At 41.9% G+C, this 23,082-nt stretch overlaps 1 protein-coding gene across 4 annotated transcripts; it reads right to left on the bottom strand.

Annotated features, from left to right (window-relative positions):
- Positions 1–1,729: 1,729 nt before the first annotated feature.
- UPF3B (UPF3B regulator of nonsense mediated mRNA decay) lies at positions 1,730–22,414 on the bottom strand. 4 transcript variants are annotated; one of them, XM_047764903.1, is made up of 12 exons: positions 22,117–22,414; positions 21,127–21,233; positions 20,853–20,959; positions 15,385–15,483; positions 12,592–12,702; positions 11,255–11,298; positions 10,621–10,803; positions 10,183–10,221; positions 8,184–8,344; positions 7,557–7,851; positions 2,833–2,901; positions 1,730–2,727 (listed from the first exon to the last, which is right to left on the bottom strand). In XM_047764903.1, exons 1-12 carry the CDS (start codon positions 22,270–22,272, stop codon positions 2,578–2,580), a joined length of 1,521 nt encoding a protein of 506 aa, XP_047620859.1. In that variant the 5' UTR covers positions 22,273–22,414; the 3' UTR covers positions 1,730–2,577. The 4 variants fall into 4 exon arrangements, with proteins under 4 accessions (XP_047620859.1, XP_047620860.1, XP_047620861.1 ...); XM_047764904.1 differs by lacking the exon at positions 10,183–10,221 and having other exon boundaries at positions 22,117–22,398; XM_047764905.1 differs by lacking the exon at positions 2,833–2,901 and having other exon boundaries at positions 22,117–22,396.
- Between the last annotated feature and the right edge of the window lie 668 nt (positions 22,415–23,082).

Below are 23,082 nucleotides of genomic sequence, written 5' to 3' on the forward strand. Positions count from 1 at the left end.
AAGCCACAATTAGGAACTCCTAATTACCTAATCACTCCTAATTACCATTTTTAACAGCAAAAGTTTACTTTAATCCCCTTTCACTTTTATTTTTAAGTTTACTTATTTCTGGAGTTCCCAAAGTCGTGGCTCAGTAGTTAAGGAATCTCACTAGGAACCATGAGGTCGCCGGTTCGATCCCTGGCCTTGCTCAGTGGGTTAAAGATCTGGTGTTACTGTGAGCTGTGGTGTAGGTCGCAGACTCGGCTTGGATCTGGTGTTGCTGTGGCTGTGGCGTAGACTGGCAGCTACAGCTCCGATTCGACCCCTAGCCTGGGAACCTCCATATGCCACGGGAGCAGCCCTAGAAAAGGCAAAAAAATAAAAATAAAAAAATAAATGTTTACTTATTTCTTTGGCCACACCCATGGCATACACAAGTTCCTGGGTCAGGGATGAATCAAAGCCACAGTTGAGACCCACTCTGCAGCTGCGGCAATATGGGATCTTTTTTTTTTTTGCTTTTTTGGGCCACACATGTGGCATATGGAAGTTCTTAGGCTAAGGGTCAAATCAGAGCTGCAGATGCCAGCCTACACCACAGCCATAGCAATGCCAGATCCGAGCCGCACCTGTAATCTATGCCCCAGCTTGCAGCAACCCACTGAGTAAGGCCAGGGATCAAACTGGAATCCTCATGGATACTAGTGGGGTTCTTCATCTGCTGAGCCACAATGGGAACTCCCTTATCTCACTTTTTAACTCTGGAGAGCCCTGAGTTCTCTCTTCTATATACACTCCATCCTTGACCTCATCCAGTATCATAGCTTTAAATACTACAGTCTTGGTTGATGATATCCAAGTGTATCTCTGCAGCCTGGACCTCTCCTAGAACTCCCACTACCTTCTCAACGTCTCTGCAGGGATGTCCAATAGATGTCTTTTTAGCCCCCCCCCCCCCCCCCCCCCCCCCCCCCCCCCGACACACACAGCATATGGAGGTTCTCATGCTAGGGCTATATATAGTTTTATCACATGTGTAACTGTGGGATGACCAGCACAATAAAATACAGAACCGTACCATCTCCACAAGGCTCCATGAAGGCAGGATTTGTTTGTCTCTGTACCCCCAGCACCAAGAACCAAGCCTACCACACAGTAGGCCTCGGTTTCTGCTGACCCAGATATAATAATGTGGGAGTCTCAGAGGACATGGTAGAGACAGGCTGAGAGCGTAGTGGTGACAGCACAAGTAGTGGACCATGATTTTTTTTTTAAGTTTTCCTTTTTATTTAAAAAATTTATTATTTTTGTTGCACCCACAGCATGCGGAATTTCCCAGGCCGGGGATCAAACCCGCGCCACAGCAGCAACTGGAACCACTGCACTGACAGTGCCAGATACTTAACCTTCTGAGCCACATGGGAACTCCTGGACCATGATTTAGTTTTCTTGGTGGGCAAAAATAAAGGCATAGTGCTAGTGAAGGCAGAAACAAATTATCATTTATCCCCTTTCAACATTCCCCCCAAATCAATTAAGTATCAAAAGTTTAATTTCTTGGGGTTCCCTGGTGGCCTAGTGGTTAAGGACCTAGCATTATCACTGCTGTGGCTAGGGTTACTGCTGCAGCTTGAGCTGGACCCTGGCCTGGGAACTTGAACATGCTGTGGGTGTGCACCCCCCAAAGCTTAATTTCTCAAAACTAATAGCTATTTAGTAAAACTAATAAACACACTTAGCTTCATACTTGAGTGATGTTGATATTTATTGACATCAATGCAAAACAAGCTATGACTAAAAGTTGCTATTTTAACAGGAACAAATATTTGTGCAGTTTCCTTCCTGGAGAGGGTATGCACTCAGCTCATGAGACCTAAGATAAAACAAAGACTGGATTGTCAGGCAACAAATAAGGGTTAAACTTTACCTACTAATGTAAAAATTGCTAAAGGCAGAAGATGTCTTAAAAAATTTTTTTATGCTAAGCTCATGTAAGCAAACAAACAAACAAAAAAAATAAAACGAATCCTGAAACTTTAGGATATAGGATATAGACATGACTAAATTTTTGCATAAGCGAAAATTTGTTATATCCTTCACTGTATTACAATCACATGCTTGTTGCTTCTACACTACACAAAGTCAACAGTTATCACCAACAATGACTATAACTAGATCTGAACAAGACCTCAAAGTGACTCTGCTCCACGGAAATTAAGAAAATTCAATCCAGGATGAACAAAGCCTTTTGATTTTAGAGACAGTTCTCATATCTTCTTCTCATGTCATACCTAATTAAGTCCTCTCTTGACATTTCCTGCCTGCAAATTGCAATGCATGTCCTCTCCCTCAGCTTTGTCTGACACTTTAAAATTAATTTGTAGGAACTGCATAAAAAATGAAATTGTACTTCCAATCTGAACCTGCAATCAGGTTCCTGCTTTGACGCAAAACATACTCCTCTGCAGTGGACCCCACCAGCACAGCGACCCCCTTTCTCTCTCTATTCCTTTGCCCTGAAGGCACTTCTGGATTGCTTAATACGTGCTCTTTGGCTGCCTAGACAGTCAGGACACCGAAGGCCAATGGGACTTATCACTCCTCGCCTCCTTCTTTTCTATGGCTAATACCACTTTCCTGCTTTTTGTCTATGGTTGAATCTCCAGACTTGGTGCTGTCATCAGGGGGACAGAGTCGATTTCGGCTTCGAGCTCCTGGTTGGTAAAGCTGCATTGCTGGGCGATCCTAAAGTAAAAGGAAATGTTAATGTCACAACATTGCTACCAAGTATTTACAGGGGATTTTGGGTCATTAAGTTAGGTATTGATGTATACCCAAAAGAATTCATACCAGACCACAGTACATGACAGTAAGTGTTGATGGTGAATTTGCTTCTAACTGCTGCTTCCTTTCTCCTATCTACAAAGAAATCATTTCATACAAATACAAATAAGTATTATTTTATATGCCTAGGGTAAATTTTTAATAAATCTATTGCTTAATTTTCTTAACTTGCTCAAGATGAACTAAATCAGCCTAAATAGTTTTTATTTAGAAACTACCCATTGCCTCTCTCTCCTCCCCATCAGTAAATGACCTTTTTTTTGGCCACACCCATGGCACATAGAAGTTTCCTGGTAGACCCTCGCCACAGCAGTGACAATGCCGGATCCTTAACCACTATGCCACCAGGGAACTCCAGTAAATGACTTTAAAATGGACCACCATCTAAGAAAATTTTAGGAGTAAAAACAACAGTAATAAAGAATGCAAAGTCTTAAGTGGAGACTTCCCTGAAATTATGAGTTCAGACCCTTCTAACTTATCACAAACATGACTGTCTTTTAATTAAGGTTTGACAATGTAACAGCCCAGCTTTAGACTCTCTAGGTGGCACTTTTATTTTTTTTCCTTTTTAGGGCCGCACCTGTGGCATATGGAAATTCTTGGGCTAGAGGTCAAATCGGGGCTGCAGGTGCTGGCCTACACCACAGCCACAGCCACATGGGATCTGAGCTGCATCTGCGACCTATGCCACAGCTTGGGGCAACACTAGATCCTTAACCCACTGAGCAAGGCCACGGATCGAACCTGCATCCTCCAAAAGACAATGCTGAGCCACAATGGAAACTCCTCTTTAGGTGGCACTTTAGAGCTCAGGTTCCCAAATAAGCCTCAATAAAGTCACCATGTACCTCTCAGTTCAAGTAATGTGTTTGGTTTATGACAATATGATCCTGGAAAACTTAAATGTATAGGCCTTTTCTTGAATTCAACAAAACATGTTGTAAATCAACTGTAAAAAAACAAAACAAAACAAAAAAAACAGGAGTTGCTTGCCTGTTGTGGCTCGGCAGGTTAAGAACCCGACTAGCATCCATGAGGATGCGGGTTCCATCTCTGGCCTCACTCAGTAGGTTAAGGATCCAGCATTGCTACAAGCTGTGGCGTGGGTCACAGATGTAGCTCGGACTGATGTTGCTGTGGCTGTGGCGTAGGCCTACAGCTGCAGTTCTGATGCAACTCCTGGCCCAGGAACTTCCATATGCCACAGGTGTGGCCCTAAAAAGAAAAACAAAACAAAACATGACATGAGTCTTCCTTACCCTTTCTCCCTGATATGTAAAATTTAGCCTTAAAGCATTATTCTCAAGTGAATAATTTCAGCAAAATATTTCCCTGTTTTAACAAGATGATATGTTAAAACAGAAGACTGTTATGTAATATTTTTAAAAAATGGATGATAGGGGCTCTCACTGTGCAAAGATGGGACAAATTAAACAACAGAGATAATAACTAATAATAAGCTGGAATACACCAAATATTTCTAAATCCACAAGTTCTTAAAAACTAAACAGAACAAAACTCACTGATAACCCCTAGAAGTTGCCAGGACACCAACTCATTACTCTGAATACTGTAAATAAAGGGAAAGGATAAAGTGTTTATCTTGCTTTTCCTGTGTAAACTGAATTCCAGGCTAACCAAATAGTTGATGAGGGAAAATTCCTCTTTGTAGAAGGGTATCAGATCATAAATGCAACAGGAAAGGCAGAATTTGTACATATACACCATTTTCCAATCTCCCCCCGCCCCCATGAAATAAGGAACTGAAGCAAAATCATTAGGAGAAGAACTAACAAAAAAATTTGTTTTGGCCATGACCAGGGCATGTGGAAGTTCCCAGGCCAGGGATCAAACTGGAACCACAGCAACAACCCAAGCCACAGCAGTGACAATGCTGGACCCTTAACCCACTAGGCCACTAGGGAACTCCCAAAAATTTTTATAATAGATGGACCAGACTTATAATACCTGAACCAATTGATCAATTGTTTTTTCAGCTTTTTATCTTGAAAAACTTAAGGGAGTTCCCGTCGTGGCGCAGTGGTTAATGAATCCGACTAGGAACCATGAGGTTGCAGGTTCGATCCCTGGCCTCGCTCAGTGGGTTAAGGATCTGGCGTTGCCTGGAGCTGTGGTGTAGGTCGCAGACTCTGATCTGGCATTGCTGTGGCTCTGGCGTAGGCTGGTGACAACAGCCCCGATTAGACCCCTAGCCTGGGAACCTCCATATGCCGCGGGTGTGGCCCTAAAAAAAGGACAAAAAAAAAAGAAAAATTTAAAGTCTATAGAAATGTTGCAAAACTTAGTCAATAAATGCCTAATACCCTTCTGCTAGATTCACAATAGTTAACTTTCTTTTTTTCTTTTTTGGCTATACCCACAGCATATGGAAGTTCCCAGACAAGGGGTCAAATCCAAGCTGGAGGTGCAACCTATGCCACAGCTGCAGCAAAGCTAGATCCTTAACCCACTGCACCAGGGTGGGGATCGAACCAGTGTCTCCACAGAGAAGCCAGATAATTAACACACTGTGCCATAGCAGGAACTCCTGATTAACATTTTGTCACATACGTGCCGGCACACATGTATAAAAACACATTATTATTTTTGCAGAACCATTTTAGGGTAAGTGCAGACATCATGACCCTACATCAAGAAATACTTCAGCTTAAAAAAATTAAAAAAATAAAATAAAAAGGAGTTCCCGTAGTGGCTCAGTGGTTAATGAACCCCACTGGTATCCATGAAGACACAGGTTCAATCCCTGGCCTCGCTCAGTGGATTAAGGATCTGGTGTTGCCATGAGCTATGGTGATGGTCGCAGACACGGCTCAGATCCTGCATTGCTGTGGCTGTGGCGTAGGCTGGCAGTTACAGCTCCAATTCTACCCCTAGCCTGGGAATCTCCATGTGCCTCGAGTGTGGCCCTAAAAAAAATAAAAAATAAAAATAAGGAGTTCCCGTTGTGGCGCATCAGAAACGAATCCGACTAGTAGCCATGAGGTTGTGGGTTCAATCCCTGGCCTCGCTCAGTGGGTTAAGGATCCAGCATTATTGCCCTGAGCTGTGGTGTAGGTTGCAGACAAGGCTTGGATCAGGCGTTGCTGTGGCTGTAGTGTAGGCCGGCAGCTGTAGCTCTGATTAGACCCCTAGCCTGGGAACTTCCATGTGCAGCAGGTGCGGCCCTAAAAAGCAAAAAAATATAAATAAAAAATAAATATTTCAGCTAACATCCTAAGAACAAGGACATCCTTGGAGCTCCCATCATGGCTCAGTGGTTTGCAAAAAAAAACAAAGGACATCCTATCACGCAACCATAATATGATTAGTGTTGACCAGTCTTAACATCACGCTTAAAGGCTACCCAGACATGTGCTTCCTGATAAGATGCAGCAGGAACTGCACACCACCGCCTATGAGGTATTCTCACCGGAAATTGAGATGATGAGGGGGCTGCCTGTTTCGGGGAATAGAGTTTGACTGGCACACAGCCAGGCTCATTCTTTTACATTTGGTCTATGCCTACATTCCTGCAACACTTACTGGTTGTGACAGAGACCATATGGCCCATGAAGTCTAAAATATTTACCATCTGGCCCTTTACAGCAAAAATTCGCTGACTCTGCTCTAGATATGCAGAAAACTGCCAGTTTTTGAGGAAACATAGAAGGTAGAGGAACATGTTAAAAGATACCATAGGGACATAATTAGCCAATCTGGACAGTTAGAAGCTCTACAGGACAAATTTGTTTCTGCAATAAATAAATGGTAGGAAAACAAAAGGAGGAGGAATTGTTTGGGTTAAAAGAGACTTAAGAGGACATTTCAAGCAAATATAATTTGTGGACCTTGTTTAGAGCCTATAAAAAAGATTGAGACAGGAGTTCCCGTCGTGGTGCAGTGGTTAACGAATCCAACTAGGAACCATGAGGTTGCGGGTTCGATCCCCGGCCTTGCTCAGTGGGTTAAGGATCCAGCGTTGCCGTGAGCTGTGGTGTAGGTCGCAGACATGGCTTGGATCCCACATTGCTGTGGCTGTGGTGTAGGCCTGCAGCTACAGCTCCGATTCAGCCCTAGCCTGGGAACCTCCATATACCGCGGGAAGCGGCCCTAGAAAAGGAAAAAAACAAACAAAAAAAGATTGAGACAAATGGGAAAATCTGAAGAACTGGTAAGATGTTAGGGAACTACTGTCATTCTTTTTCCTAGTCTGAAAATGACATTAGGGTTATTTTATTAAGAAGAAGAGTCTTTAGGGAAGTCCCTGGTGGCCTGCTGGTTAAGGATTTGGTGCTTTCACTGCTGAGGCCCAGGATTCAATCCCTGGTCTGGGAACTGAGATCCCACATCAGGCTGGTGCTCACCACTGCCAAAAAAAGTCTTTACTCTTAATACTGACATATTTAAAGAAGAAATGATCTGTCTAGGATTTGCTTGAATATAATCCAGAAGTGGTATGATGGATAGAGTGGAAAGAAGATTGGCCATGAGGTGATAATTGTTGAAGCTGGGTGACAGGTATTATATTGTTCCTCTGTTCTACTTGTGTGTATGAAATTTCTACAGTACGTTAGTAAAAGGACCCCCACCAAGAATGAAAAAAAGGTGCAGTTAAAGTTCATCTTTAAAAATTCTATAACAAGCAAAAAGCTAGCCCTTTCTTTTACACTTGCAGGAAGAGAAAAAAAATCCTCACGAAAATGAACAAGTTTAACAAAAAGCAGCACCTTGTTTCTTATACGATCTCTCTTAACCACTTCTTCTTTCTTTTCAGTTTTTTCTGAGCTGCCTACTGGTTCTGTACTTTCAGTCTTCTTGGCTTTATCCCGAAGTGCTTCTTTCTCTTTTTTCATTTCTTCTTCTTTCCTTTTAAAAGCCTTCTCTTTCTCATAGCGCTCCTTCTGCCTGCGGCGCTCTTCTTCCTGCCGCTTCAGCCTCTCTCTCTCCCGCAGTATGCGCTCCTGGTCACGCTCATAATCCCGCTCCCTTTCCCTGTAGTCTCTGCTGCTCTCATCTTCAGGTCTGCACAGAAAACAAATCTGAGAATGCACCCCCGAAGATCTTCGAATCACAAATGTAGGAACACTCTGATCCTGATCTGGCCACTACAATGAAGTGGTACTTTTCGAGCAGCATTAAAAAAAAAAAAATGCTAGTATTTTGAAAAACAAACACCCCAAAAGTCAGTCACCCAGATTAAGAGGCTAAAATATTTGAAACCTGTCCTCCTCATTCCCCTACCCCTCGTAAAACTGGGAATCTTGATTCAGGTACAAGTCCAGGACACAGCAGTAAAACTAGCCACCTAGAAACATATCAAAAACAAATGTACCAAAGAGCCCTCGACTACCGACCTCTTAGGCTTTTCATCTTTAAATTCACCATCGGGACGCTTGGGCAGTGTACAAGTTTGCCCACTGGCTCTTTCATCACTCAGATTCTCTTTGTCCAATTTTTTGACCTTTTCTCTTTTGTCCAATTCTTTTTCATCTCCTTTTTCTGGCTTCTTGAGCAGCTTTAAAGAGAACAAATTTAAGTTTATTTTAAAGGGTGGGACACTGTCTTCTGATTCTGCCATAGAAAACAATATACTAAATATTTTCAATTTGGACTAAAGAAGGCCCCTATCTCTGCAGGTACTCTTAAACTTTCAAGTGAACAACTAGGGCAGGAGAGCAGTAATTTGCTAAAAGGATGCTATTAATGTGAAAGTGTTATCCACTCAAATGAAGTGGTTTAATCACTTTGTGGCAATAGGATCAAGACTCCTTTGGCCTTAAATGGGTCAGCTTTTAAGTAGATCAGTGCACACTTCCAAGTATCACTTGACAGAAAAATATGCCACAAATTTCAAATGCTAGGCAGATCATTACTGTTGGACTATTTGCATGTAGTAATTGGAATGACAAATACCTTGGCCACCAAAGGAGAGATCCATTGCAGGAATAATTTTGCCTTGAGTCTGAGAGCAGTAACATACTTATAATCTTATAATCATATTATCATTAGAGATGAAAAGCAAGAATTACTTGGTATTTGTTTTAAAAATCCAAGTACCTCATATAACAGAACTGTGAAGTTCCATCTCTACTAAATAGGAATTCTGCTCAATGTCATACACACACACACACACACGACAAAATGCAATTCTAAGATAAAAGTGGTTTATAAAATCCAAATTGCTAACAAAAGTTTTTCTCACCTCACTGCTACACATCTCTCTGGTATACCCCCAAGTGTTGGATATTCACAGAGATTTTTAGGCACAATAGAAGAATTTCAAGTCTCAGAATGAAGGCATCATACGAAGTTTCATCTCGGGATGAAGGCATCATACAAGCCACCAAGCGAAAGGCAAAGCACCACAGGACTTAAGCAGGAAGTATTGGGCACACAGACAGCCACTGCAAATGGCAAGTCCAAACTGGACGCTAGGAAGGCACCAGTGTGAGGTGAGGATACCATGTGCAGGTTCCACCGGACGTGTTCTTATTTCTCTAATGAACATCTCTGTTAGAAGCCAAGATGTTCATTACTCTAATAAGAACATTAACGAGTATCTCTAGCATGGCTGGCTCTACCTCTGCCTTGCTGCTAGTTAGAAATAGCAAGTCGGGTCGCTTGCGCTTGCGGCTTGGCGGACAGGAGAGATGGCTAGAAGGAATTAAGATGGGAACCTCCCCACCCTGGGGGCAAGCCTTGTATTGCCAATGATGAGTCCTGGAGAGCCTCAGGGAAACCTTGCCACGTGAGCAGCTGAATTTTGAGGAGGTAAAAGGAGACCCTGCCACCACCTCTGATGTTTTCTCTAACTTTCTCTGAAGTATTAGATATAAGTACTTCCCCAGACAGTTCTCTGGAGCAGGGGCTGCCCAAGCCACACCCTCAGAAGGGAAGCAGCAAGGCTGGGATCTTTCTACAGGTTTTCCTCTTCCTACATGCAATGTGCTAATCGGAATCTGCTGCTCACAGATTCCCAGGTAGATGCAAGAAGGTAACGTGAGGAATTGTGTGAGGGGGAAGGGACGTAATGCAGGCTGTGTATCCCTAGAACTCCCACAAGGCAGCCAGTAACGAGAGGCATATAAAGAGAAGAGAAAGAGCTCTTTAGGCATGGTTGTCCTCCAGCTGTATATTGTTGAAGCTTCTGGGTATACAGCAGAGCATCAGGAAGTTATCTGGGCTTCCTTCTACAAGAGGAATTTAAAATGGCTCAGCTTTTAAGAAGATTCAGGTCAGTCAGAAGGAGTTTTCTACAGGTAACACTACCACCACCACCAAAAGGACTTATTAACTAAGACCTGCGTGTGTGACATGATACTAGGTGCTCTGTATCATGTACTTGGTCCTTACATTTTTCTGATTCACAGCTTGTAACAGAAACCTGTGTACCTGAAGACAGTGGAAAACAAACAGATGAGGCAACTTCATGTATCAAATACGAAGGAAAAGCTGAATATAACCCATAATTCATGCCAGCCAGCCCTAAGCCCTTATTCAGGAAGAATTGAGAGACTAATAATCCAAAAATTGAGTGTTTCAATTATTAAAAATAACAGGTCTGCACTGAAGAAATATTATGTAAACTACTTAATCTTTCAAATTATCTTAAATTAAAAAATAACACTATTACTATTACAGGAAAGATTTCTATTGATTCATTTCCCCCTTCAAAAAAGACAAATACAAAACCAAAAAAACTGTTTACACCAACACAAGATGCATGCATATTTGAAGAAGTAGATACATGCAACTTTCAGCAACATGCAGTCCATTTCAGCTATTTCATACCTTAATCTTTGGTTCATCCTTTAATTTGTCCCTTTCTGGAACTCTGTCTATCTTCTTTAGCTTTTCTATATCTTTCCTTTTTCGTTTCTCTTCTTCTTTCCACTTTCTCCTCTCTTCTTCTCTTTGTCTTTTTCTTTCTATTTCTCGCCTCCTTCTTTCTTCCCTCTTTTCTTCTCTCATCCGCTAGAAAGAAACAATAACACAAGCCTTCGAGTAAGATAATTACCACCAAAAACTTAATCCTGAAGGTAGGGTGGGCACCCACCTAACTGTATCATCTTTCCTTCCCACTTTCTACCTCCTTAAATCCCGTCCCCACCCCATTCAGAATCTGAGAGCAAATAAAGACCAGGGCCTGCTAGCATCTGCTGCCTTGCTACATATCCAAAAGCTTTCTGGAAAGCAAGACAGTGTCTCTAGAACAAGATAAGGACTTCATGGGTTTGCAGAGTGAATCCTTGGTCCAACAACCAGAGTGAGGGAGAGGCCCAGAGAGTGAGGCCAATGAGCCAAATCTTTAGAGAAGAATGGTAGAAAAAGTAGCTATCTCTCCTATAGGATCCCAGTGCTCTTTTACAGAATCTGAACCAATGAAACAGAGGTATTGAGAGAACCATAAAAACGAAAGGTTTACCTGCTTGTTTTTCAGGAAGCTCAAAAGTGGGGTTGTCTTTTTAGCTACACAAATGTAAACAGATTATTAATAATACTTATCAGCCCCTAGAAAGGATGCTATTTTCTGATATTCCCTGCTAACCACCAGAGGTGGGAAAAGACAACACTTAAACAGTTACGTTCACAACTGTGTTACTGGAAAGAAATTTTACAGTATTCTATTTCAATTCTGAAGGCTTAAAATACTTTTTTAAAAATTGAGAAATTAAAACAATAAAACAATTCTTAACGTAATTTCCAGTGTCAGTGAGAATGAAGTGCAAAGGACAGTCTCTTGTTTTACAGATGGGAGCATAAATTTGTTCAACCAAGAATAAACTGGGGTAGGGGACTAAAAATATCTAATCTTTCTGACCCTGTAATTCCACTTCTGGGAATTCATTCTATGGAAACTATCAGAAATGGGCTTACACTAAACATCCATTAATAAAAACCAAGTTTTAGAAGGATACCTAATTAATTTTTCAATATTCTGAACAATGCCATCTAGCCTCGCAGCTAGCTCTTTGAAAACCGTACTTCCAGAGTTCCCATCATGGCTCAGTGGTTAACGAACCCGACTAGCAACCATGAAGACGAGGGTTCTATCCCTGGCCTCATTCAGTGGGTTAAGGATCCAGTGTTGTGTTGAGCTGTGGTGTAGGTTTCAGACTCGGCTCGGATCTGGCGTTGCTGTGGCTCTGGTGTAGGCGGGCGGCTACAGCTCCGATTCGACCCCAGCCTGGGAACCTCCATATGCGAGGGCTGCGGCCCTAAAAAAACAAAAGACAAAAAAACAAAAACAAAAACGAAACACCGTACTTCCTTTGGATAAGTTCTAGGAGTGGAACTCCTGGCTTAGGGGCTCTGCTTATGTTTACGGTTGATACAGTAGTGACAACTTACCACTACAACCAACATCCAAGCTAGAAACTTCTCAAGAGGTTTTCAGTTTTGCAGTAACTTCATTTTTTGACATTTTCAGGTCAAAATTTTTTTTGAGAAATGTGAGCTTATTACTAGAAAACATCCATTGATCTTCAAAGGCACACCAACATCTTAAGGTCCCATATGAGTCTTCCAACTTTTTACATTTATGTTACATTTGTGTGGGACTAAATAAGTCAGAGCATTTCCCAATCTTATCAATGCATTCTCATAATCCTGTAAGGCAGGCATTATCTGCACTTTATAGTAGAAGAAAGAGTCTCAGAGAAGTTAGTGCATTCCACATGGTCACACGGCAAGCAAGTGATAGAAGTCTGACAGGTCTTCTGATGAAAAAGCTGTTGCCCTTAATTCCTTTTGCCCACTTACCTATTAATTCTCTATTTTTTGCTTCTATTTCCTCTAGCAGTGTCTCTGGAGTAGATGTCATTTTCTCATTATCTGCAGCATAACTTTCCAAAAATTTTCTATATTCTGGATCTAAATAATTGTTTAAGTAAATAGAAAATAGAGCAGACTTTGAACAAAATAGGCAATATTATCTAGGATACTAACTTATCAAAGAAGACAATTTTCTGCTTCACAGAAGATTGACAATAAATCTAACCATACCTACAAGACACACTCTTTAGGGCTTTATTGGTCGCTTCCTCTCAGAACTCCTGTTAGGGATACCTCTATGGGAGTCTGGTGTAACATGGAATCAAGGAAAATGAGCCACTACCCATTATAATTATATATTTACACAGGAGTTCCCACTGTGGCACGGCAGAAACAAAGCCGACTAGTATACATGAGGATGCAGATTCCATCCCTGGCCTCGCTCAGCGGGTTAAGGATCCAGCGTTGCTGAGAGCTGTGGTGTAGGTTGTAGGTGCGGCTGGGATCTGGCATTGTTGTGGCTGTGGTGTAGGCTGGCAGCTATAGCTCCGATTCAACCCCTTGCCTGGGAACTTCCATATGCCGCGGGTAGGGTCTTAAAAATAAATAAATAAATAATCGTATATACACAACCTCTAGGGATGTTAAGTAGATTTTTTTTTTAATTGGCCACACAGCGTACAGAAGTTCCCAGGCCAAGGATCGAACCTGTATCACAGCAGTGACAATGCCAGCCCTTAAACTGCTAGGCCATCAGGGAACTGCAAGTAGTTTGCTTTTAAAAGTCACTGCTGGAGTTCCCGTCATGGCGCAGTGGTTAATGAATCCGACTAGGAACCATGAGGTTGCGGGTTAAATCCCTGCCCTTGCTCAGTGGGTTAATGATCCAGCGTTGCCACGAGCTGTGGTGTAGGTCGCAGTCTCAGCTCGGATCCCGCGTTGCTGTGGCTCTGGCGTAGGCTGGCAGCTACAGCTCCGATTAGACCCCTGGCCTGGGAACCTCCATACGCTGCAGGAGCGGCCCAAGAAATGACAAAAAGACCAAAAAAAAAAAAAAAAAAGTCATTGCTCCTACTAAATCATAGTCACACTTATGGGAGACCTGCAAGTTATAGTTATGGGACCTTCAGAAAGTACCGTGTATAGCATGTAAGCAATTCCTGCATGGGTATACCTCACCTTCATTAAACTCAGCATATGAAAATTGTTTTTTTTTTGTCTTTTTGCCTTTTCTAGGGCCGCTCCCGTGGCATCTGGAGAGTCCCAGGCTAGGGGTCTAATCGGAGCTGTAGCCACTGGTCTACACCAGAGCCGCAGCAACGTGGGATCCGAGCCGCCTCTGCAACCTACACCACAGCTCACAGCAACGCCGGATCCTTAATCCACTGAGCAAGGCCAGGGATCGAACCCGCAACCTCATGGTTCCTAGTCAGATTCGTTAACCACTGTGCCATGGCAGGAACTCCGAAAATTGGGTGTTCTAAAAAGATAAATGAGGGAGGAGGTCCTAGATGTGTCACTAGAGGTGATGGTAACTCCTGGAATTCCTTCCTCGATGCCTCTGACATCAGAAAAGGTTACACATCTGAGTCATTACATTGCTTATATTTGGAGCATGCAGTGTAGCACATGTCACCTGATCTGGTCTTCCAGGTCTGCATCTACGATATACACAAGGAGCAGCTGTGTGTTGAGTCTTCTCTGTGTTTTCTTTATAAAATACTCATTATAGTAATAAATAATTGAAACCAAACTAATTGATTCTAAAATATCAATCTGATATAAAATATAATGCAACTAAGTGATTATCAAACACAGCCACATTACAGAGATCTCAAAATCTGGATCCAATTTACCTTAAATGGAAATTATTTCAGTGTTTTAGTTCCAGTATTTAATGTAATTATAATGTGCAGTTAACTGCACATTCAAAGCCTAGAAAACAGGGCTGGACACTTCAGCTACTTGATATTAAGTTACTTAAGTATAAAAACTTTTCCACCACACTTCTTCCTCTTTATAAAAATGGAAACCAAAAATCAAATAATCATAAAAATGAAGTCCTTTTGTGATGCAGCAGGTTAAGGATCCAGCATTGTCACTTCAGTGGCTTGGGTCACTGCTATGGTGTGGGTTCAATCCCTGGCCAAGGAACTTTCACATGCCTTGGGGCACAGCCAAAAAAAAAAAAAAATCATAAAAATGGTAAGAGACCTCAAACAATTGTACTTTGAAACATGTTTTTTTTTCTTTTCTCTCTTCTTTTTATGGCTGCACCTGTGGCATTTGGAAGTTCCCAGGCTAGGGGTCGAATCGGAGCAGCAGCTGCAGGCCTAAACCACAGCCATAGCCACACTAGATCTAAGCCGCATCTACAACCTATGCCACAGCTTGCAGCAATGCCGGATCCTTAACCCACTGAGCAAGGCCAGGGATCGAACCTGCATCCTCACGGAGATGATGTTATGTTCTTAACTTGCTGAGCTGCAATGGAAATTCCTTCATTGTCCTCTAATGAACATACCTAAGGTAATTTACTACTCAACAGTTACCAATATTTGGCTTAATGGTAGAGGAATGAAAAGCTAGTAGTCAAAGAGTGAAAACTGGAAACCCATCTCCATTCTAACAACCAAAGCTTTCATCAGTGAATTACATTTCTTATGAACTTTATTTCATATGTTTTCTTATTTTAAAAGATTGGAGTCCACTTAATTCCTACAAAGGTAATGTTTTAAAAACCCATGGCATAAGCATTACAAAACTAGAGCTATACTGTACCATCGTCAATAGTCCCAACTTTAGTATCTCTTTTCTTGGTCTTCTTTTTTGCAGCTTTTTGAAAGGGTGCAAATTCTACTATGGCAGGATATTCCTGACCTGTTTAGAAAAAAATACCACACTTGCTATAACAAAATGTCAAAAGTGGACACAAGAGAGTCAACCCACCACTCTCTAGGCCTCCTTTAATGACAGTGATCTGAATAGGGTCTCCCAACAAGCATAAATCACATTGGTACAACTAACATCAGCATGTCACCAAAGGCGTTCCCAATTCATACTGATAGCATAATGAAAAGATATGGGAAGAACTTAAAACATTCACTTAAATTCAACCTTTTTTTTTTTTTTTTTTGTCTTTTTAGGGCTGCACCCGTGGCATATGGAGGTTCCCAGGCTATGGGTACAATCAGAGCTGTAGCTGCCGGCCTACGCCAGAGCCACAGCAACTCGGGATCCGAGCCACGTCTGCGACCTTCATCACAGCTCACAGCAACGCCAGATCCTTAACCCATTAAGCGAGGACAGGGATTGAACCTTCATGGATGTTTGTCAGGTTCGTTAACTGCTGGGCCACGACAGGAACTCCTCAACCTTTTTTTTTTTTTTTTTTCCGATTTTTAGGGCTACACTTGTGGCACATGGAGGTTCCCAGGCTAGGGGTCGAGTTAGAGCCACAGATGCTGGCCTACACCACGGCCACAGCCACACCGGATCTAAGCCACATCAGCAACCTATACCACAGCACACAGCAACACCAGATTCCGGAACTACTGAGTGAGGTCAGGGATCAAACCCCCATCCTCATGGGTACTAGTCGTGCCCTTAACCTGCTGAGCCACAATGGGACCTCCAAATTCAATTTCTTTTTTTTTTGTCTTTTGTCTTTTTTTGTCGTTGTTGTTGTTGCTATTTCTTGGACCGCTCCCTCGGCATATGGAGGTTCCCAGGCTAGGGGTTGAATCGGAGCTGTAGCCACCGGCCTATGCCACAGCCACAGCAACTTGGGATCCGAGCCACATCTGCAACCTACACCACAGCTCACGGCAACGCCGGATCATTAACCCACTGAGCAAGGGCAGGGACCGAACCCGAAACCTCATGGTTCCTAGTCGGATTTGTTAACCACTGCGCCACGACGGGAACTCCCAAATTCAATTTCTAAAGTGTGATATTGTGATATATGGGGGAAAAATCTACTAACTAATTTTCACTTTAAAAAAATCAGAAATCTCTAGGATAGGCAAAGCTATATAGATAGATAAGTAGCGGGAGGTAGTGGTGGGGAGGATGGGGAGTAATAGCTAATAGGTACGGGGTTTCTCTTTAGAGTGAGTAACATGTTCTAAACTTAGATTGTGGTGATAATTGTACAACTTCGTGAATATACTAAAAAACACTGAACTGTATACTTTAAAGGGGTGAATTTTATGGCATGTGTGTTATATCTCAGTAAAGGTATTAAAAAATACACCAGGAGACACCAAAAGCACAGGCAACAAAAGTAAAAAATAAACTGCTGGGTTCCTGTTGTGGCTCAGCAGTAACGAACCCAACTAGTATCCAAGAGATTTGGATTTGATCCTTGGCCTCACTCAGTGGGTTAAGGATCCAGTGTTGCTGCAATATGCAGTGTAGGTCACAGACACGGCTAGGATCCTGAGTTGCTGCGGCTGTGGTATAGGCTGGCATTGCAGCTCCAATTTGATCCGTAGCCTGGGAAATTCTGTATGCTGAGGGTACGGCCCTAAAAGACAAAAAAAAGAAAATGTGCTCCTTCAAATTTAGGAATTTCTGTGCACCTAAGGATACAGAGTGAAAAGGAAACCTACAGAATTGGAGAAAATATTTGCAAGTCATATATCTGATATGCAGTCAATATACAGGATAAGTAAAGAACTCCTACAACTCAACCAAAAAACTCAATCTGGTTAAAAAATGTTCAAAGACTCAAACAGATATTTCTCCAGAGATGATATACAAATGGCCAATAAGCAAATGAAAAGTGCTTATATGCTCAAGCATATGAAAAGATTAAATATTACCTCACTAATCATAGGGAGTTGCAAATCAAAACCACAATGAGATATCACCTTATACCTGTCAGGATGATTACTATTAAAGGGGAAAAAGGGGAAAAAAAGAAAATAGCAAATGTTGGCAATGACATTATGAAATTAGAACTGTCATGCATTACTGGTGGGACTGTAAAATGGCATAGCTGCTACGGAAACAGTAAGATGGTTCCTCAAAAAATTGAAAATAGAATTACCACATGACCAGCAATTCCACTTTTGGGTATACATTCAAAAGAAATGAAAGCAGAGACTTGAACAGATGTTTTTACATTTATAGCAGCATTATTCACAATAGCCGAAGGTCCCTTACAGATGAATGAATAAAAGAAAATGTAATATATACATACAATGGAAAAAAATTCTTTTTTTTTTTTGGTCTTTTGTCCTATTAGGGCAGCACCTGCGGCATATGGAGGTTCCCAGGCTAGGGGTCTACTCAGAGCTGTAGCTGCCAGCTTACTCCACAGCAACACCAGATCCACGCTGTGTCTGCAACCTACGCTACAGCTCACAGCAATGCCGGATCGTTAACCCACCGAGCGAGGCCAGGGATCAACCAGCAACCTCATGGCTCCTAGTCGGATTCGTTTCCACTGCACCACGACAGGAACTCCACAATGGAATAAAATTCTAACACATGCTACAACAGGGATCAACCTTGAGGTCATTGTGCTACGGGAAATGTCATCACTAAAAGTCAAATACTAAGTGATTCCACTTATTTGAGGTACCTAGAATGTCATTCATAGACAGAATGATGATTCACAGAGTTAAAATGGTAGTTGCCAGAGGCTGGGGGAGGGGAGGAAGAAATGAGGAGTTGATTAAATGGACAGTTTCAATCTTACTAAATGAAAAAGTTCTAGAGATTGGTTGCAGAACAATGTGAATGTACTCAACACTACTGACTACACACATAAAAATATTTATGATAAATTTTATTTATATGTGTCTTACCAGTTTTAAAAAATGCAGACAAAAAAAATAATGAGGTAACGATATGTACTATAACATGAATCTTGAAAATCTAAGTAAAGCAGCCACAAAAGGCCACATATTGTATGACTCTGTTTATATGAAATGTTCAGAATAAGGAAACCCATGTTAGTAGATCAGTAGTTGCCCGGGGCTTGGAGGAGAAGAGAATGGAAGATGACTGCTAACAGATATAGGACTCTTTTTGGAGCTGTGAAAACAGTCTGGAATTACATAGTTATGATCACTACAAAACTTTGTGAATATACTAAAAACCACCGAATTTTATGGTATGTGAATTATATCTCAATAATAATTTCTTTTTCTTTTTACAGCCCCACCTACTACATAGGGAAATTCCCATGCCTGGGATCGAATCAGAGCTACAGCTGTAGGCCTACACTACGGCCATAGAGATGAGGGATCTGAGTGGCATCTGCAACCTATGCCACAGCTTGTGGCAATGGCAGATCTTTAACCCACTGATCAAGGCCAGGGATTGAAACTGCATCCTCATGGAGACCATGCTAGGTTCTCAACTTGCTGAACCACAATGGGAACTCCTTCAGTAATAATTTTTTTTGAAAACCCAAGTAACTATTGGAAAAATACACCAGATCCCTGCTATAGAATAATGTCAAACAAGGCATAACATACACCATCCTTAGATCTTTGGCCTGCAAACATAAAACAAGAAAAAATAACTAGAACTGACCATTAGGCATCACAAAGCAGTCATAGAGGAAACAAGACTCTAGAAATCCTAGCAAATGCAGAATCAGATGACCTTAATAACTGATATATTTGAGAAGGAATAAACTAGACTGCAGCAGAAGGAAATTGTGGAATATAGGCTGAAAAAAACATAAGTGAGGCCAACCTATGGAGGAGGCTGACTACCAGGCTAAGGAATTTGATCTTTTTTTCCCACAACTGCTATCCTAAAAAACTACTTTCTTTTCCTCTCTTTTTGGCTGTGCCCACGGCATATAGAAGTTCCCAGGCCAAGGACTGAACCTGCACCACAGTAGTGACCTAAACCACTGCAGTAACAACGCTGGATTATTAACCCACTATGCTACAATGGAACTCCTTAAATCACTATTTTCAAAAAGATTAATTTCATGGCAGTATAAGGCCGAACTAGATAGAAATGGGAAAATCCCATAAGTTAAGAGACAGTGGTTATCTAAGCATTAGGTGATGAGGACATAAAGTGTGCAAGTATTATTAAGTCTAGATGAACAAGATATTAAAAAGTAACAAACTGACAAAATCCATCACTTATTTAAACATAAGTGATAAAAAAAGAGGAAAAAGTTAAACATAACTCACATTTACTGGAAATCACTGTTACCCTACTAGAATAAACTTGGAGTGGAGAAGTGGCTGGTTTGAGGGGATTAATAAAAGCTGGACAAACGCAGTAGCAATCCTTCAACTTTTTTTTGTCTTTCTAGGGGCACATCCGCGGCACATGGAGGTTCCCAGGCTAGGGGTCAAATCGGAGCTGCAGCCACTGGCCTACACCACAGCCACAGCAACGCAGGATCCGAGCTGCTTCTGCGACCTATACCACAGCTCACAGCAATGCCGGATCCTTAACCCACTGAGCGAGGCCAGGAATCGAACCCGAGTCTTCATGGATGCTAGTCAGGTTTGTTGACCGCTTGCTAAGCCACAATGGGAACTCCCAATCCTTCAATTTTTACTGACATATTCCCTAACAAAGATTTCATTTTTACCAACTTTGAAGTAATACTGAAAACAAAATAACCTAACAAAAATACACAGCATTCACCTCTGGTTGCAAAGCCAAAAGAAAAGTGGCAAATGGCAGCTTGGACATTCTCTGGCTAAATGCTGTAAGCAACACAGAAAATTAGAACGCAGAAGTTTTTCTCCCCTATAAACTCCTGGATACAAAGTAGAAAATCAACAAGTTTGATATTTTAATTACACACAATTTAGAATGTTAAACAATACTACAGCTGGCAATTACTGACATAGAGAATCTGAATTAAGTAAGTATTGGTCCTTGAAGCAAAATGAGAAGTAAATATTTAAAACTTGTCATACAAGTTTAAAAAGTCATTTATCAGTATCACTGCTGAAACTAGTACATACTCAAAACAACAGGTCATCCAATACAGGACAAAAAAAACTATCATAGGAGGATCAAACTACAGAAATAAGTTAATAAAGATACCTGAGGGCTGTGAAAAGTCACATTATTTATAAGGATGTAATAAGCTTATCAAAGGTGTAAAACTCTTTAAATGTTGCTGATTTTATCACCCAGGGTTTTAGGAAAACCATGAAGGTGTTGAGAAAACATTGTGATACACACACAATGTCTTAAACATAAAACGACAAAAAAAAAAAAAAACCTCCCCTTCAGTTAAAAGGACTCACCTTTATTGTCAAGGAATACATAACCATCAAAACGATCCCTGAACAAAATAATGTCCTCCTGGTTTTTAAAGTTGATGTATGCTCTGGCATACATGTGAGGATACAGACTGCAGGGAGGAAAGCAATTATGTAAATATGCTGGCAGGTGTTTGGCTGAATTACAAGTATGCATACATTAAAAAGACAGGTTCAAAAACCAAATGGAAAACATTTGCAGGATAAAAAAAGAGTGGAAGAAACCTTTTTCATTTACCCCCTCCCTCTTTTATTTTACCTAGTATCATTAGAAAAAAACTCAAAATAATCATGCTCAGGCATAGGCTGAAGATGTTCCTGAAGCTGCTCCTTGGTCAAAGTGGGCGGTAATCTCCGAATTACCACCTTAAGAAATGAATAAGGAAAATGAAATTAGTACAAATCAATTTTCTGTCATACCTGAATCACTGTCCCTGAAGAAAGCTGGCCTTTAAAAGATGAGATCACTTATAAAAACCCGGGAGAATGTTCAGAATGCTTAGAATGATTAGTCAAACATAATAGTAACATAGGTTTTTGTTTTTTTTTTAATACTCAGAAATGAGAACCGCCTAGAACAAGGAAAATCTCAGTTTCTGTGAATCCCAAGCCCCTCAGTTTACTAGGTTTTCGCCTATTTTCACCCATTTTCACTAGTGGTAAGAAATTAGTAAGCCAACCCTGGTCTTTTGTGGGTGCCATGAATTCTTGATTTATTAATATCTCCCCACCACATCCAACACATCCTAAAACAAAATCCTTACTTATTCAGGATAAAGAATTCAAAACTCTAAGGAATACCCCCAACTCCCTCATTGCTTCCAAAAAAGGATGGACCGATCAGGCCCCCAGACCATTAATCTCCCACCGTCTCCCTCAACTAGCCTCTATTAATATTCCTGTCACAAACTACTCCTACCCTTGATGGCCCCTTCTCTATTTAATAATTCCTCCCAATTAACCCCATTCTCTGCACTATCGCTCCCCCTCCCATTATCATCTCAGAGCTCTGACCTAAACCCTTCTTTTCTGGGAATCCCCCCACCTTCCCTCACAACCATCTCGGGGCTTGACCGGGAGGGGCTCCCCCATTTCGTGTAAGTGGATGAGACAGGGTGATGCGAATTTCACTCGGGCGAAGAAACAGAGAAAGAGACTGGGAGAGGAAGAGGGTAGCCCCGTTCCCAACCATCCTCCAGGGGTGGCGGAACCGTCCCGCCCTCTCCTGGGCCAACAGCCGGCCAGACACCTTGCTCAACGCCTCTTTCTTCTCCTTGTTCCGATCCTGCTTATCTTCCCCTTTGGTGCTGTCCCCCGAAGCCCCACCGCCGCTGCCTGTGGCCCCCGGGGGAGTCAAGAGGGTTACTCGCTTCTCCTTAGGCCTATGATCCTTCTCCTCCTTCATGGCCACGGATTCGCTCCCCACCGCGGCAGCTCGGCCCAAACGCCGCTACGCCGGGCACCTACGACTCCCAGCCCACTCAGGGCAGAGCTCCGCCCCCAACAAACGCCCCTAGTGATAAGCCGAGCCCAGCGTTCCATTGGGCCCCGCCAGGATCTCGCGAGACTTTAGGGCGTCCGGCTTCCTCTGAAGGAAAGGTTGTAACACCTGGTGTTAGTTTCCCGCCCTCGGAGTTCCCGCACCGCCCAATCCCCTTGCGGCCCAGTCTCCCTCGGGGGCACGTCATTAGCAACTCCGCCATCTTGACTAGGACGACTCTTTCACCGACTACAAATCCCGGCATACAGAGCGGGTACCCGCTTCTAGCCGGGCGTTTTGGAGCCAAAGGTGTCTCTGGGTCCCTGTTTGTAAGTAGATGGAATCCTTAATTTTGAAAGTTTAGTGTTTTTGAGATCAAAAGGCACGTTGTGAAGGCTTCCTTTTCCTCAGATAAACCCAATCTTATCCAAAGTTTACCTCACTAGGGGAATAACATATTGTCTATCATTGATTGTAAAGTGTGCTTTCAGAAAGTTTTTGAATTTCTTTTCCTTATATGTATTAGAATCCATAAACATAAGCACGCACAAGACGCTGATGTTTAAAGGAGCAGTATGACCAAGATATATGAATGATATTTGTTTTCATCGCCCTCTTTTAAATAAAAGGAATCTATCGTGGTACCGATACCCCCACAGGGAGGAGAAAATAAAATAAAACCCAATTTGCTTTAGATAAGATTGCCCTCCTTCCCGCTTAAAAAAAAAAAAAAAA

This window comes from Phacochoerus africanus, chromosome X, assembly GCF_016906955.1.
Source record: "Phacochoerus africanus isolate WHEZ1 chromosome X, ROS_Pafr_v1, whole genome shotgun sequence".
In the NCBI taxonomy this organism is placed as follows: domain Eukaryota; kingdom Metazoa; phylum Chordata; class Mammalia; order Artiodactyla; family Suidae; genus Phacochoerus; species Phacochoerus africanus.

What these genes read in the sequence shown, in the direction of transcription:
- UPF3B (XM_047764903.1), bottom strand. Translation starts at nt 22,272, where the DNA reads ATGAAGGAGGAGAAGGATCATAGGCCTAAGGAGAAGCGAGTAACCCTC. An exon ending in TGTATTCCTTGACAATAAAG is followed by an intron (nt 15,484 to 20,852) that starts GTGAGTCCTTTT and finishes TTTTCTAAACAG; the next exon opens with GTCAGGAATATCCTGCCATA. An exon ending in GCTTCCTGAAAAACAAGCAG is followed by an intron (nt 10,804 to 11,254) that starts GTAAACCTTTCG and finishes GTTTCTTTCTAG; the next exon opens with CGGATGAGAGAAGAAAAGAG.